Source organism: Podarcis cretensis (assembly GCF_951804945.1).
Source record: "Podarcis cretensis genome assembly, chromosome: 15".
Lineage (NCBI taxonomy): Eukaryota > Metazoa > Chordata > Lepidosauria > Squamata > Lacertidae > Podarcis > Podarcis cretensis.
This window is the reverse complement of record NC_137185.1, coordinates 38,495,640-38,510,637: the sequence shown is the minus strand read 5'-3', so window position 1 is coordinate 38,510,637 and position 14,998 is coordinate 38,495,640. Positions and strand designations below refer to the sequence as shown.

The window sequence follows — 14,998 nt, the reverse complement described above, 5'->3', positions numbered from 1 at the left end:
CCTGCCCGGCTGCCTGCTCTCCACTCGCAGCCCGTCCGGCTGCCCAGGCAACATGCACGCTGCACATTACCGGGCCAGAAAAGGGAGCCACCTCCCTGCCAGTTATCTTCAGGACTGCTGCGGCTCAGTTGTGCCCTCCTGAATGTGCACCCGGGGTGGTGGCCCCTGCTGCCCCCCCCGCCACGTTACACCTCTGAATACGTGAACAGCCTGTGCACCTGTGCACACCAGTAGCTGAGCTGTACAAATAAACACGTGCACACTCTTTCACACAAACACTTGTACAAGTGTAGGGGCAGCCGGTACCTGTGTTCAGCGTAACATGGGAACAAGCCCATTGTCACATTAGACTGGGTGTATGTGTTTGTGCATGGCTGGTGAGACTGGGGGTTCTCTGTACCCCCTTAATGCTTCACGGGATTGATACAAAGTATTACATTTCCAGGATCGCTAATGTAAGTTATTTACTTTTCTTGCAGCGCGCTGATATAGGCCACATCCACATCCACACCATACATTTAAAGCTCTACGATACTACTTTAAACAGGCATGGCTTCGCCCAAAGAATTCTGGGAGCTGTAGTTTGTTAAGGGTGCTGAGAGTTGTTTGGAGGCCCATATTCCCCTCCCAGAACTACAATTCCCAGAGTGGTTTAACAACCAATCCCTTTTCACAGGGAACAATGGGAATTGGAGCTCTGTGAGGAGAAAAGGGGTCTCCTAATAACTCTGAGAGCTCTTTAACAAACAACACTTCCCATAATTGTTTGGCAGGATCCACGACTGTTTGAAGTGGCAATGAAACCATTTTAAATACATGTCAACGTGGCTGTAGACAAAAGGGAGATGAAGGAGAAATCTGTTTCAGTTTGTGTTATACTAGGGGCTGCCTCTGAAGACAGGATGGAAACTTTGGCTGGTGCAGGCTACTCACTGGGGCAAGACAGTTTGAACCCGAATGCACTGGCTGCCAATGAATTTCTGGGATCAGTTCAAAGTGCTGGTTTTGACCTCTAAAGCCTTAAATAGCTCAGGACCAAAATAACTTCCCATATGAACAAAGCCAGACCCTGTGATTGTCTGAGATCCTTCTTTGTGTGATCCTTCTTTGTGTGCTCGCTTCATGAGGGCCCCGGAGAGTGGCAACACAGGAATAGGCCTTTTTTGTGTTGGCTCCCCACCTTCATGACATATCTTCAGATGCCAGGAGAAAATGTTTCTCTATAACCCAGGTCTCTGACTGATTAAACACTCTATGGTCTGATAAATGTATTTGTGGAAGGGAGCTATTGGTTTGTTTTTGTTGTATGGTGTATTTTGTGTTCTCATTTTGTATTTTCATGTTGTGAACCGCCCTGTGATCTTTGGATGAAGGGTGGTATGCCAATTTGACAAATAAGAACAATAAAAATAATAATTTGAATGTAAACCCACCTTATTCCCAGTTCCTGAAACATGATACAAACAAAAACACAGTTAACTTTCAAGTTCACACGTCTCTAATCCCCCCACCTGCAAAAACCACAAGCCCAAAATGTGTACAAAAATGCATACATTATTGGAAAGTGTGGAGTGAAATGCATACATTGGTGAAAATAACATATAAAAATGCATCATACCAGGGGAAATGGCTTGCAAAAAATGTGCATGTATTGTTAGGTGACATGCACACTAAAATACAGATGAATTTTAGCAAGGACCAGTGTTTCGCAAACCTCTGCAGACATGTGGAGAACTGAAGGTATGACTGGGATAATGAGAAGCTGCAACTGAAGATGACAGATTCATCCATCCCTAAGTCACAATCAAAGCAATTTGAACAGCAACAGGAAGGACTGGTGGCAAGCTTTGGCACTGTTGGGCTCCTGCTGAGGCCCACACCTGTTAGGGCTCCATTGCTAATCCTCAGAGCTTCCTTGCAATCCTCATCCTCCTTTACCCTCCTACCTGTTTCTTCCTGTTCACCTGCCCTCTCCACAAGAGCAAGGGGCAAAATGAGCAAGGTGGACCCGTACCTTCCACAAACTTGACTCCTCTCGCCTCCTCTCAGAGTTGGTGCATATATGACAGAGGAGGAGAGGCGCATAAAATGAGCAGCAGGAACAGCGAGGAGGAAAGAGGGGTGAAAAAAATATAGGCTTGAGCACCCAGCCCAAGGGCCCCTCAAAATAAGAAAAGGGCATAGATTCCCCATCACAGCATACTTTTAATTCATGCTTACGAAATATTGGCGCAGGGGGAATTCTAGTCCATATTAGAAGTGGTCCAGATGTGGCACAGGACAGTTGTGTCTGGCTTGTAATGCATATCAGAGCTGGTGAAGGACAAAATGGCTGCCCCCCACCCAGGAAAACCACTGACTGGGCTAGCTGGCTGCACAGAAGCTGACTTGAAAGCATAGACATCAATTCTACGGGGATGAGGACACCTCAGGAAAGTATGTGGAGATGGGGATGAGCTGCCCCTGCACTCCTGAGGGGCCGGACCTCCTTGGGGCAGGTCTTTCAGCTTCTTCCTGATGCACATGGCATCACATGTGTGTGTCACACATGTGAAATCACATGCATGTGACAAACCTCCGACCTCCCCAAGTTAGGCAGAACTTGATGCCTCTGCTTGAAAGTGAGGCTTGGTGGACCATATTTGGCCCCAAGGCCCACAAGTTCCCGTCCTCTATTTGAGAGGTACGTCACACATTTATTCCCATTTTAGAGATGAGGGTAGGAAATAGTGCCTATATAAAAGCAATGCCACCACATGTGACTATAGCACCCAGTGCTACAGTCTCATTTGCCTAGAAAGTACTAATCCTTACCTTCATTGTTAAAACAGGACTAATCATGGCGGCCTCTCAAATTTGTTAGGAGGACAAGCAGAGTAAGACAGCAATGCATCCTCCGAATGAAAAATGCTATGAAAATACTAGTGGTGGTGGTTCTAGGTTCACACCCAGGGCGAGAACTTGCACACAAGATTTGAGGCTGTGCTTTACAGCTGGGAACGTGTGCTCCAGGTACAGATCGGCTCTTTATTAAGTGGGGATGGCTTTGGACTCACACATGTGCTGGAGCAACACTCGTAGTAGCAATAGGGCCAATTTGCTGGACAGATCCCAGAGCTCAGCTGCACAGCGGCAGAAAGACAATGCCCAGGTGGCCTATCCTGTGGTGCACAAATACTGTACATGGATTGGCTGCATGTTGGCTAGCATTTCAGTCAGAGCCATCTTTCCCAGAGGGCTTAGTGGTGCGTCGTGCCAGGGCGCCGGCCTCTCAGGGGCGCCCCAGCGAGTGGGGGAGCTGTGCGGCTTTGCTGGTGGCCTCTCCTTTCCCTGTACGCCCACCAGCTGTGCCCTGTCAACCATATAGCTGGCGGGCATGCAGCCTCCCTCCCAAACTTCTGCGGGGATCGCTCTCCTCCCGAGGAGGCTTGGAAGGGGTGCTACTTCACTCCCAAACCCCTGTGGGGATCACTCTCCTGCAGGCGCATGGGGGAGAGTTGCGCCCCCCTCAGATGGCTGGCAGTGTGCAGCTATGGCCACCCCAACACTATCTATGGTAATTTGGGTGGCGCTGGGCGGATATTTGCACCCCAGCGCTGCATCTGCTAAAGACGGCCCTGATTTCAGTAGTAAACCACCCAGTGGATTCAGATATAAATTTAGCCCTGTGGAGAGAGGGACCATCCTTGCGGGCAATCTGGGTTCTTCAGCAGGAATGTATAAGGGCTTATTTTCAACTTAGGGCAGGGTGACATAGCATATTGACCCAAATACAGCCTTCATACAATCCAGGGTGGGGAGTTTTTTGGGGGAGGGGGAGTGTGTGTGGTTATATTTGGGTCACTACAGTATTTTCTCAACAAATACCTGTGTGTTTATCAAGGCATTGCAGTTGTGGGAGGGTGGCACACTTTGAGTCTTGGAGTACAGCTGTGTGTGTGTGTGAAAAGCAATGCGGGGGCTGGGTGTTTGGGAAATATTTGCACAGAAAGTTAGTGGGTGGAGAAAGGATTAAGTTCTCCCTGTCACGGGTCCTCTCTAGCATAATGTTTATGAAATGTTTATGAACACAGGGTTGGGAGCCTGAATTGTCTCAAGACTTCAGGAAAAGAGGAAGGCCATTGTGTTCAGCCTTCTAATTCAAGGCCTCGTACACTGCTAAAATGCAGAGCTCTAGAAATCACTTGCAAATTAAGGTCTGCTTCACACATTACAGGTTAAGCACATATGCAACGTGAGTGTGGAGGGACACCATGCTCAAATTGACTATCCACATCTATTTTGTACCATATATGTGGTGGGAATGTAAGAAGGTAAAATGCTTTTGGGAAATGATTTATAATGAAATGAAGAAAATGTTGAAATATACATTTGTTAAGAAACCAGAAGCATTTTTACTAGGTAATGAGATAAATAAGAAAGAAAAGAAGTTATTTTTATATGCAGTGACAGCAGCAAGAATATTGATGGCCCAAAAATGGAAACAGGAAGAATTACCTACGATAGAAGAATGGAGAACTAAAATGATGGGTTATGCAGAACTGGACAGAATGACAGGAAGGATCCGGAATCGACGAGATCAAAGATTTACAGAAGATTGGGAAAAGTTTATCCAATATATGCAAAAACTGAGTGATAATAAAATTACGTTTGTAAGCTTGTGAGGGGAAAGGGTTAAAAGGGAAGAAATGTGTAAAAAGTAACAATAGGAAGGAATGGCAGACAAATTGAGGGAAGTCAAAAAAGAGAAGTAAGATGTAATTAAGATGTATGGAATGTATAAATTTGTTTTTGTATTTGAAAACTAATAAAAATATAATATATATAAAAAAATATTTTGTACCATATATGTGGCCAATGACAGCTTTCTGGCATCTCTCCCCACCTCTCATTCTTAAAATTACATGAAGCTCTTAGGTGCTAGTTTTAAAACCAGAAGGCTCTAATCCGTATTGAGGGGGATTTGAAAATGATCAGAGGTAAACTGGAGTCCAACAATTTTTTATAGACAGGAGAAAAGTAATTTCCTATGGACTCCTTGCAATTCTTAATGGCATGAATCCTGATTTTGGAAAGCAAATAGGAACAGAAGGAATACAACAGACTGCGGCCTCATCCTTTAATAACAAGGAAGTGGGAAGAACTGGGGAGATGGCATAGCTGTGGACTTGTTCCCAGTCAGGATGTTTTCCTGCGAATGATCTTCAAGGCAGCTAGAAACCACCACCGGCTTTGCAAGGCTGTTTCTGCTAGTTACAGATGCTGCAAAGAATGCCATAGTGACCAGCTGAAGTTCTAACTAAGCTTTATTTGAAGATGTGTATAACTAAACCCTGATGGGTGATTTTCTTTACAAAAAGAAAAAGCAGCCAGAGTGGTAGAGGGAGAAGATAAACAATACAGTGGTACCTCGCAAGACGAATGCCTCGTAAGACGAAAAACTCGCAAAACGAAAGAGTTTTTCGTTTTTTGAGTTGCTTCGCAAGACGGATTTCCCTATGGGCTTGCTTCGCAAGACAGAAACGTCTTGCAAGTTAGTTTCCTTTGTCTTGCACGTTTGTTTCCTTTTTCTTAAAACCGTGCATTCACTTCGAGGAGCAACTCATAGCACGCGGTTTGGTAGCCTTTTTTGAAGACTTTGGTGATTTTTGAAGCTTTTCCAAAGTCCGTGCTTCGCAAGACGAAAAAATCGCAAGACGAAAAAACTCACGGAACGAATTAATTTTGTCTTGCGAGGCACCACTGTACAATCCTACACATGTGTACTCAGAAGTGATTTCCATTTGAATGGAGAAGTGGCAGAAAAGAGTGGATTCAGGTTGATTCGCTATTAAAAATTACTGCAGCCTCTTTTCCTCTGCAGAGTTCCAATTACATGCTTGTTAAAAGTCAACACGGTTAGGGAGCAGATGAGGGCATGTTCGGAGCAGGGCATTTTAATAAATCATGGCTTTAAGTTGACCTGCTCAAAACAAATCATTGTTGAGATTAACAATGGGTTCTCAGGTTTGGATAATGCACCAAGTTGTAGTCAATTAAAAACAGAAGGGAAAAGAGCCTTCCAATCTCCTTTCTAAAACTCAGTGTGTTTCATTCCCACCACAATAAACCATAGTTTACTGTGGCACCCAAACACAAAAAATGTCAACTCATAAAAACTCAAGGTCAGGGAAGGGAGCCCAATGTCTCAAAAGAAAATGGAAATCATGATCAAAGAAAGAAGGGTAAAAATATATTATAATAATAACCTGCTGCAAACTCCTGTCATTGTTTTTTGTGTTCTCCAATACGAAGACCACAACGACAAATTTACCTGGCCGCACAGTTAGGGTCATGTGTTTATTTTAAAGCACTAGTAGAGTTGCTGTCATTGCTGCTTTCAATATTAAAAACACATAATCACCATTCAGATTTGAAATGCTCAAATCATCATCCCCATTGGCAGTGAGACTGTGGGAATGAATGTGTTCTCAAGAAGACTTCAAAATATTTGTACACAATCAGCTCAAACCACTGGTGCGGATGGGGGACAAGGAAGGGAACTGGTGAGATCCAATTCTTTTACATGACAAATTATTGCTCTCTTTTGGAAGTTTCTGCTTGTAGATGCGGTGGAGCATGGAAGCAGACAAACAAGGCTTCTTTAAGCCACCTGCTAAGTTTCCTAAACTGTCGGTGCGGCCAAAGATCTTAATGTGCTGTGACCAAAAGCTAGGGGAGCAAGGGGTAATGGGAAATATGTGAAGGGAACACCTGCTGCCTCTTTTATAGTTAATCCCTCGTTCCATTACTTATGGAAGGAAAATACTACAGGCACTACACTTTTAGGGGGGGGGGATTGCACCAGGTGATCCAAACACAGGCCACCTCCACACTGTCAGTATTCTGCAGGAGCACAACTGAAATTTAGGATTGCACAATTAAAGTTGATTAAAGCACTCAGTCGCCCGAGTGTAACACATCTACTTAAACACCCACCCACCTCCCAAAACTGACTTTTTGTAGTTGGGAAAGTGATGGGGAGATGCACTGGCAAATGTGGGATGAACAAACAATTATTACCACCAAATCAGGATGAATTAAGGACCAATGCTAATCGTCGTATAATCTCCTGGCAAAGAAATCAGAATGAATGTTCGAATGAAGACCAGACATAGCCTAACTTCTGTTTAGGCACAAATCATGACAGGATGCTCAATAAACAGGTCATCTGGAGGAGCTGAGCTAAGCCTTTGGGGCAAATGCAAAATTGTACTGGAGGTGTTCTGCCCTCTTACAAAAGATGCCTTTGAGGCTTAAGTAGGAAAACAGGCTGCCAGTTTAATGATGTCTGCCAACAGCTGGTCCCCTGCCCTTAGGTGAGGTAGATGGAGGGGAGGAGAAAGACAGCAGGCGGGCACTGGGGAAAGTTGATCGGATCAGCAGGATATGGCAAGTAGGCTACACCAAGCCTCTCCTACTCAGAGGTAATTAACCCCATGGGGTCACTGGTGGTTCACCAGGGAGCAGGCTGGTTTTGAGACTGCAATTAACAATGCAAATTCTGCTAATCAGAAACATATGTGCATAAACCCAATTAGCTGGCTGGGAGGCAGGCAGAGAAGAGGGGACGGTAACACTGTCAGGGCTTCGTGTTCACAAGCCCAAGAGTGATGCTTTTAATCACCACTGCAAGCTGGGAGTAATCTGCGGAGGTTTTCCCCATCCTTTCTATTCCCCCAGAAAGTCGAACAAGGTGGAACATCCCATGCCACCTGCAAGAAGTTTGCTGTACATCTCACAGCAGCAACTAGGGATGGAGGTGGAATTCAATTGAGTTCACATTTAAAAGGTAGCCTACCTAGTTTGTGCTTTTATAAAAGAATAGGTGAACTGAGATACAGTCTGCCCTGTGTCGCCCTGGCAACCGGCAGGCTCTTTCCACAGCCAGTGGGGCAGAAGCAGGTTCTCTGCTAGCTTGTAGTTTGTTGGTTTGGGGCTCTCTTGGGACGAGCTCCATACAAAGGCAGAGAACGTACAAGCGCCTGTCTGGAACAGGTCTGCTTTGGATTGTTAACTGATCAATTCTTTTGCCCCTGAGAAGAAGAGAGTTTTAAACCTTTTGATACAACTGTTTGTGTTCCAGAATTACTACTTTAAGAACTCCACTTTGCTGTACCACTCTGGCCTAGTCCTTCCTCCGTCCTATTCCATCTGCATTTCACAGCTCCTGGGGTGTCTCAATAAAGGAAGGGGGTGGTTTCCTGTGGGTTCAAAATACCCTTTGAAGGTCACACCTGCACCCTTCATTTAAAGCTGCATTATCCCATTTTAAGCAAGCATAGCTTCCTCCAAAGAATCATGGAAACTTTAGTATGTTATGGGTGATCAGAGTTGTTAGGAGACGCCCTATTCCCCTCAAAGAGTTATAATTACAGGAGTTCACCAGGAAGAAGCATTGATTGTTAAATCACTCTGAGAACAGTAGCTCTGCAGGGGGAATAGGAATCTCTTAATAACTCTCAGCACCCTTAACTACAGCTTCCAAGATTCTCTGGGGAAAACCATGACTGTTTAAAAGGCGTAATACTGTTAGAAATAGTGCAGATTGAACCCTATTGGCAAAACAGAGGACAGGTAAAGCGGACAGTAAACACGAGATATTTGCCAAAAACAAGCCTTCCCAAAAACTCCATAAAAATATTCACATTTTCGATAACTGAATATAAACATTCCCATTCAACACACACACCATTTCGGTTCCCACTCCCCCATTAAATAAAAATAGACCTCTCTCCCAGCTTTTACCTGCTCATGGAAGAGGCAATGCCAAGCAATGACAAGGAAGATCTGGTGGCTGATTTGCCAGTTTATGGCTTCTAGTAGCCTAGAAAACTAGCCCATTACTTTGGACAGGAGAAGTACGCTGGAGAAAGAGGGTTCTCCACAGGCAACCAGTGGAACAAGGTTGTTCTCTCCCAGATGAGAAAACACATAAATGCCTTACATTCCATCTGATCCCCAAGTATCTCAGAATCCTATTGCTATCCTCTCTGAGGAAAAGGACAAGATATATTCTTATCTCTGTATTCCATGTATAGAAGCTGACTGGGTAGGCAACTGAATTTTGCTTCAACTATGGTGTCTTCCACACCTGAGGGCAACAGGGCACCTTAGGAGCTGCAGGGCAGGCTGCCTGGCACACACAGCTCTCCACCACTCCTGGCCCCCCAGCATCTGCAACCTGAGGCAGATCCCTCACATTGCCTAATAGTAGGGCCGGCCCTGACCACTTACGTATCCCTGGTCAATAAGAATTTGCAGGATATTCTTGACAACCTGTGATGACGGACTCTAACAAAGGAACAAGTGGCCAAATCCTGCACTTCCCCCCTAAAAATGTCTTCTCACATGGGAACAGAGAGGCTCGCAGAGCATGAACAGGCCTCATCCCATAGTTTAGTGGCTGCAGGAGAGCTATAATGGCATTTGCTATGGCTGGCACTCCAGTAGCCCTTGGGAACTGATATCTGGGTCATGGGCAAGAAGCAGCCACCTGTGGTAATTGGCATGGAGATTATTGCATATTCTCCACTGAAAGCAGCTGCTGCTTTGAGAATGGTCGACTGGTAACGCCCCCCACTTCCCTTTTTATTTCTCACTGGGGTGCTCGAGTCAGGATAGCGCTACCAGAAGGATGCATTGGGCATGACAGGGTTGGGGTTGGTGCCTCACACCATTAACATGTGGCAGGACAACAGCTGGCGATCCATTTTGGCCAGGCAAAGGACTTCAACCAAGAAAACAGGTGGTTCTCCTGAACTGTACACACACAATCTCCTCCCCCCAGTTGAAAGACGCATCTCCTCTCCAGAGCGATGCAGAACCCTTCAGATTTCAGTGGCAATGATGTCCTCATAAGGGACATCAGTTCCATGGAGGTCAAGGTCTAAAGGCTCTTTGCCATCCTCCCCTGCAGCCAGCTGCTGGAGCATCTTCTCCAGGTTCTGGTTCCGTTTGTACATGTGCAGGTAGCTCTGCTGCAGCTGCTTCTGGTAGTGGATGACTTTTTCTTTCTCCTCCTTCCAGGTCTGCCGCTCCTGTTGGAAGCCGGCCGTCATCTGCTGGTTGCTATCCTGAGCCTCTCCCAGCTCAGCCTTCAACTTTTCCACTTCCCGCCATAGGGCTTGCGCTTCCTCCGTCATGCTCCCCTCCAGGCCCGCGGAGGCCGCCCCACACTTCATCTGCTCCCTGAGGATGGTGAGTTCCGTCCGCAGCTCTGCGATCTCCTGCTCCAGCAGGTTCACCTTCTCCCTCAGGAGCTCTGACTCGTTCTTCTTGCGCTGGAGCTCGTTCTCGCACACCTCCAGCTCCATAGCCTTGGCGCGCAGGGAATCTTCCAGGTCCTGGATTTTCATATCTAGCAATTCCATCTTTGCTCGGATGTCCTTCAGCTGAGCTTTCAGGTTGAGGACCTCGTTGGTCTTGCTGTTGAGCTCTGTCTGGGATTCCTTCAGCTGCTGCTTCAGGAGAGAGATTTCACCAGACTTCTGACACACCTGGAGGGAAATACGACAACAACAGCCAGGGTGTCATACAGGAATCAGCCTTCCTGAGGCCAAAGCTATGGTACAACTAAGTTTAGTGTGGACAAGCAGTGATTATGGTATACATGAGAATAGATTAGACCAGGGTGGGGAACTTCAGGTCCAGAGGCCAAAGGCAGCCCTCCTGGCCTCTCCAGCTGGCTGTAAGATCTCTCTCAAGCCACACACCCTCTCCCCAGACCTCACCCCTTCCTGGCCTTGCTTCACATCCAGAGTGTTTTTGCCTGTCTGAAATATATCCTTGAATTCAGATAACGCCTTTTGCTTGCTTGACTGGAGGATAGAGAAGAGTATGTGTATAAACGAGCCTACTGAAAAAGGGTAAATTCTAGTTGTTCTCCCCAATTTTGCCTCCCGTGGCCCCTGGAAAGTTGGGTTGTAATCATGGGAGAAGGTCTGTAGAGCCTCCTGGGAGACGAAATCCATTTAGCACCCACTGAGTCAAGTGTTTGCTGCCAGCCTATTTGTTTAGGCCAGCGGTTCTCAACCTGTGGGTCCCCAGATGTTGTTGGACTACAATTCCCATCATCCTTGACCACTGGTCATGCTGGCTAGGAATGATGGGAGTTGTAGTCCAACAATATCTGGGGACCCACAGGTTGAGAAACACTGGTTTGACAGACATTTCATCATGGCTACCTGCTTTCTGAACTATTGCATGGTTTCCTGAAGCCTCCAGTGTTTTTATTTCTTTTTTACTGTTGCGTTTCTGATTGATTGTTTTAGGCTTATTCACATCCCACCTTTTTTCTCCAAGGGGTGCATGGTTCATCCTACTGCCCAGTTAATCCCTACAATGACCCTGCAAAGTTGGCTAAGAGGTTGTGACTTCATGACTGAGTGGGGATTTGAACCCTGAACTCCCAGATCCTAGCCTGACACTCTAACCTCTACACCACACTGGCCTCCTAGAGTCTTTCTGCTATGGGGCAGCTATAGAAATTAAGCAGGTAAACAAATGTGGGGAAAACGAAATGTCACTTAGAGAAGGATCTGAACTATTTTCCTGGAAGCTTGAATTTGTTTTATTCTGGATTGCTTTATCTGATATTTTAATGTATTGTGAACAGCTTTGAAATTCTTTCTTTAAAATAGAATAATTATTATTATTATTATTATTATTATTATTATTATTATTAATACCCCGCCCATCTGGCTGGGTTTCCCCAGCCACTCTGGGTGGCTTCTAACAAAAGATTAAAAATACATTAAAACATCAGTCATTAAAAACTTCCATAAACAGGGCTACCTTCAGATGTCTTCTAAATGTCATATAGTTGTTTATTTCCTTGGCATCTGATGGGAGGGCGTTCCACAGGGTGGGCACCACTACTGAGAAGGCCCTCTGCCTGCTTCTCCATAACCTCATTTCTCGCAGTGAGGGAACCACCAGAAGGCCCTCAGAGCTGGACCTCAGTGTCCGGACTGAACAATGGGGGTGGAGACGCTCCTTCAGGTATACTGGGCCAAGGCCGTTTAGGGCTTTAAAGGTCAGGACCAACTCTTTGAATTGTGCTCGGAAACGTATATAAAGCGTTGTAGAAATGAAATGAAGAAGAGCAAATTTCATTGGAGAAAAAAGGTGCCTAGACACACGCTTGTGGCGACCGTAACCAAGGTTAAAGGTGCCATTCGGCGATTACCTTATGTACCTGAGTTTCTAATGCTGCTTGTAAGCCTGGATGAGGGAAGGAGAGAGGTTTGTGTAAATGGGTGTAGAAACTAGTCTCCTGAGCACAAGTAAAATTCACATTTGTTGCTCCGCCTACTTTTTCCTCAGGCCCCGCCCACCATCGCGCTGCTGGGAGGTTGCCCAGAAGGAAATGTGACCCTTGCAGTTGAGAAAGGCTTCCTGCCCTGACTTAGCACCTAACTGCCTAATGGTAGGGCCGGCCCTCACCAGTGTGTATCTAACTGAACTCGATGCTGTGAGGCAGGCTAGGCTGACAGACTCCGTTTCGAAAAAGCACCAAGCTTTTTAATACGATTTCGAGCAGCGGAAAATGGATAAATGAGGCACTTTCCCAGTCTATTTAATCCCCCCCCCAAGGGGCAGCTGAAGTCAGTGCTGCATAGTTCTTTCTATGGTTAAAATTTCAACAGTGCTGCACAGTAGCTTTCTGTGGTATGGTTTTTTGTTTTTTGAAATCCCCTTTTTATTCTGGGAATATCATCTGGAGATGATTCAGCCAACAGAATCAGTTAAATTGGGGTAGAAGGATACAAACAATACAAGTAAAATCACACCGACGCAGAAAAACCACATTTTAATTCTTTTAGCTGTTTATTCCATTTCCAAATAAAACTCAAATATTCTTTGGATTTTAAACTCTCCTGGTAAAAGGCAGTCAATAATTGGAATAGCCAATACAGAATGCTGTCCTGACTAGACCTTTTAAGATGGTGACGTGGGGTGTGCGGAATCGTCAAAATGCTACAGCATTTGTTTATTACATTTTGATGCCACCCTTCTGTCAGAGAACCCAGGACTACATCTGCAGTGCCTTTCTCTTTATCCTCACAAAAGTGCTCTGAGGTAGGTTGGGCTAAGAGACAACTACTGACCCAAGGCCACCCTCCCAGTTGAAGCCTAACCCTCTAATAGCATTGCATTTTTCAGTCCTCCAAGCCCTGCATTCTCCAAGCACTGAGCACTTCTAAGCCCTGCATTCTCAATTCAACAAAAGCATCTTAAGAGACCTGAAATTTAACTTTAGATTGGGGTTTTTCAGCCCAAGGGCCATATTCCCTTCTTGGGGGGCTGCATAGCAAATGTGGGAAAAGTAGATGAAGCATAAATTATTGTACAGTGAATCAAAAGTTGGAGGTTTCTAAAGTAAAGTGTGCTTTTAGATGTGTTGTGCACCCACCGACAACAGCTCTCCATCTGTCTTCCAGGCAAGGAAGAGATATTATCCCAATACACAGGCATATTCCAGCCAGGCAAAAGCCTGAGGGACAAATAGAGGGGACTGGAAGGCTGCAGCCCCAGGCCTGAGGTCCCTCGCCCATTTCAGATCTTTGCCATTTACAGCTCTCACCTTGGGAAATTTGCATGACTGCACAAAATGTATTTGGGTAACTTAACTTGGATGCAGCAATCCTAACATTAACCCCAAGTGGGACTGCTTAAGAACAAAGTGATCTTTAAGGAAAAGGCCTCCATGCGGATGATACCTAGCTCTACCTCTCTTTTAAATCAGAACCAGTGAAGGCAGTGAAGGTCCTGTGTGAGTGTCTGGAGGCGGTTGGAGGATGGATGGCGGCTAACAGATTGAGGTTGAATCCTGACAAGACAGAAGTGCTGTTTTTGGGGGACAGGAGGCGGGCAGGTGTGGAGGATTCCCTGGCCCTGAGTGGGGTAACTGTGCCCCTGAAGGACCAGGTGCGCAGCCTGGGAGTCATTTTGGACTCACAGCTGTCCATGGAGGCACAGGTCAAATCTGTGTCCAGGTCAGCTGTTTACCAGCTCCATCTGGTACATAGGCTGAGACCCTATCTGCCTGCGGACTGTCTCGCCAGAGTGGTGCATGCTCTGGTTATCTCCCGCTTGGACTACTGCAATGCACTCTACGTGGGGCTACCTTTGAAGGTGACTCGGAAACTACAAGTAATCCAGAATGCGGCAGCTAGACTGGTGACTGGGGGCGGCCGCCGAGACCATATAACACCGGTCTTGAAAGACCTACATTGGCTCCCAGTACGTTTCCGAGCACAATTCAAAGTGTTGGTGCTGACCTTTAAAGCCCTAAACGGCCTCGGTCTAGTATACCTGAAGGAGCGTCTCCACCCCCATCATTCTGCCCGGACGCTGAGGTCCAGCGCCGAGGGCCTTCTGGCGGTTCCCTCATTGCGAGAAGCAAAGCTACAGGGAACCAGGCAGAGGGCCTTCTCGGTAGTGGCGCCCGTCCTGTGGAACGCCCTTCCAGCAGATGTCAAAGCGATAAACAACTACCTGACATTCAGAAGACATCTTAAGGCAGCCCTGTTCAGGGAAGTTTTTAACGTGTGATATTTTACTGTATTTTTGCTTTCTATGGAAGCCGCCCAGAGTGGCTGGGGAGGCCCAGCCAGATGGGCGGGGTATAAATAATAAATTATTATTATTATTATTATTATTATTATTATTATTATTAACTATGAAATGATGTGTTCGGTTTCATTATGTGGGAATAGCAGTCAGTACTCCGGTTCTTTTTCAGAAAGCAAAGACAGTTAATCCTGCATATGTTTCATGTTCATGCATTATAACATGAAGGCAAAATGCAGTTGCTTCGTTCATTTCAACGTGGCCTGAATATGACTTCTTGAGGTATGTCATGGATTTGTAGAGCATGAAGCTACATTAATTAATTCAACCCCTCCTTAAAATCAACGTTTTTTGGTGAAACCTTTAGCACAACTGCCTAGTT

General features: G+C 45.9%; 1 protein-coding gene and 1 long non-coding RNA gene across 3 annotated transcripts in view; one reads left to right on the top strand and one right to left on the bottom strand.

Moving 5' to 3' along the window:
* Nucleotides 1–4,417: 4,417 nt before the first annotated feature.
* Nucleotides 4,418–6,829, top strand: LOC307204028. The gene is made up of 2 exons (XR_013833469.1): nucleotides 4,418–5,405; nucleotides 5,771–6,829. It is a non-coding gene; the product is annotated as an uncharacterized lncRNA (long non-coding RNA).
* The window catches only part of LZTS1 (leucine zipper tumor suppressor 1), a 51,720-nt gene continuing 43,030 nt past the window's right edge, over nucleotides 6,309–14,998 (bottom strand). For both annotated transcript variants that reach the window (XM_079955057.1, XM_079955058.1), the window contains exon 4: nucleotides 6,309–10,538. In XM_079955057.1, coding sequence (XP_079811183.1) covers nucleotides 9,870–10,538 — 669 coding nt within the window. In that variant the 3' untranslated portion in view covers nucleotides 6,309–9,869. The remainder of the gene's footprint in view (nucleotides 10,539–14,998) is intronic.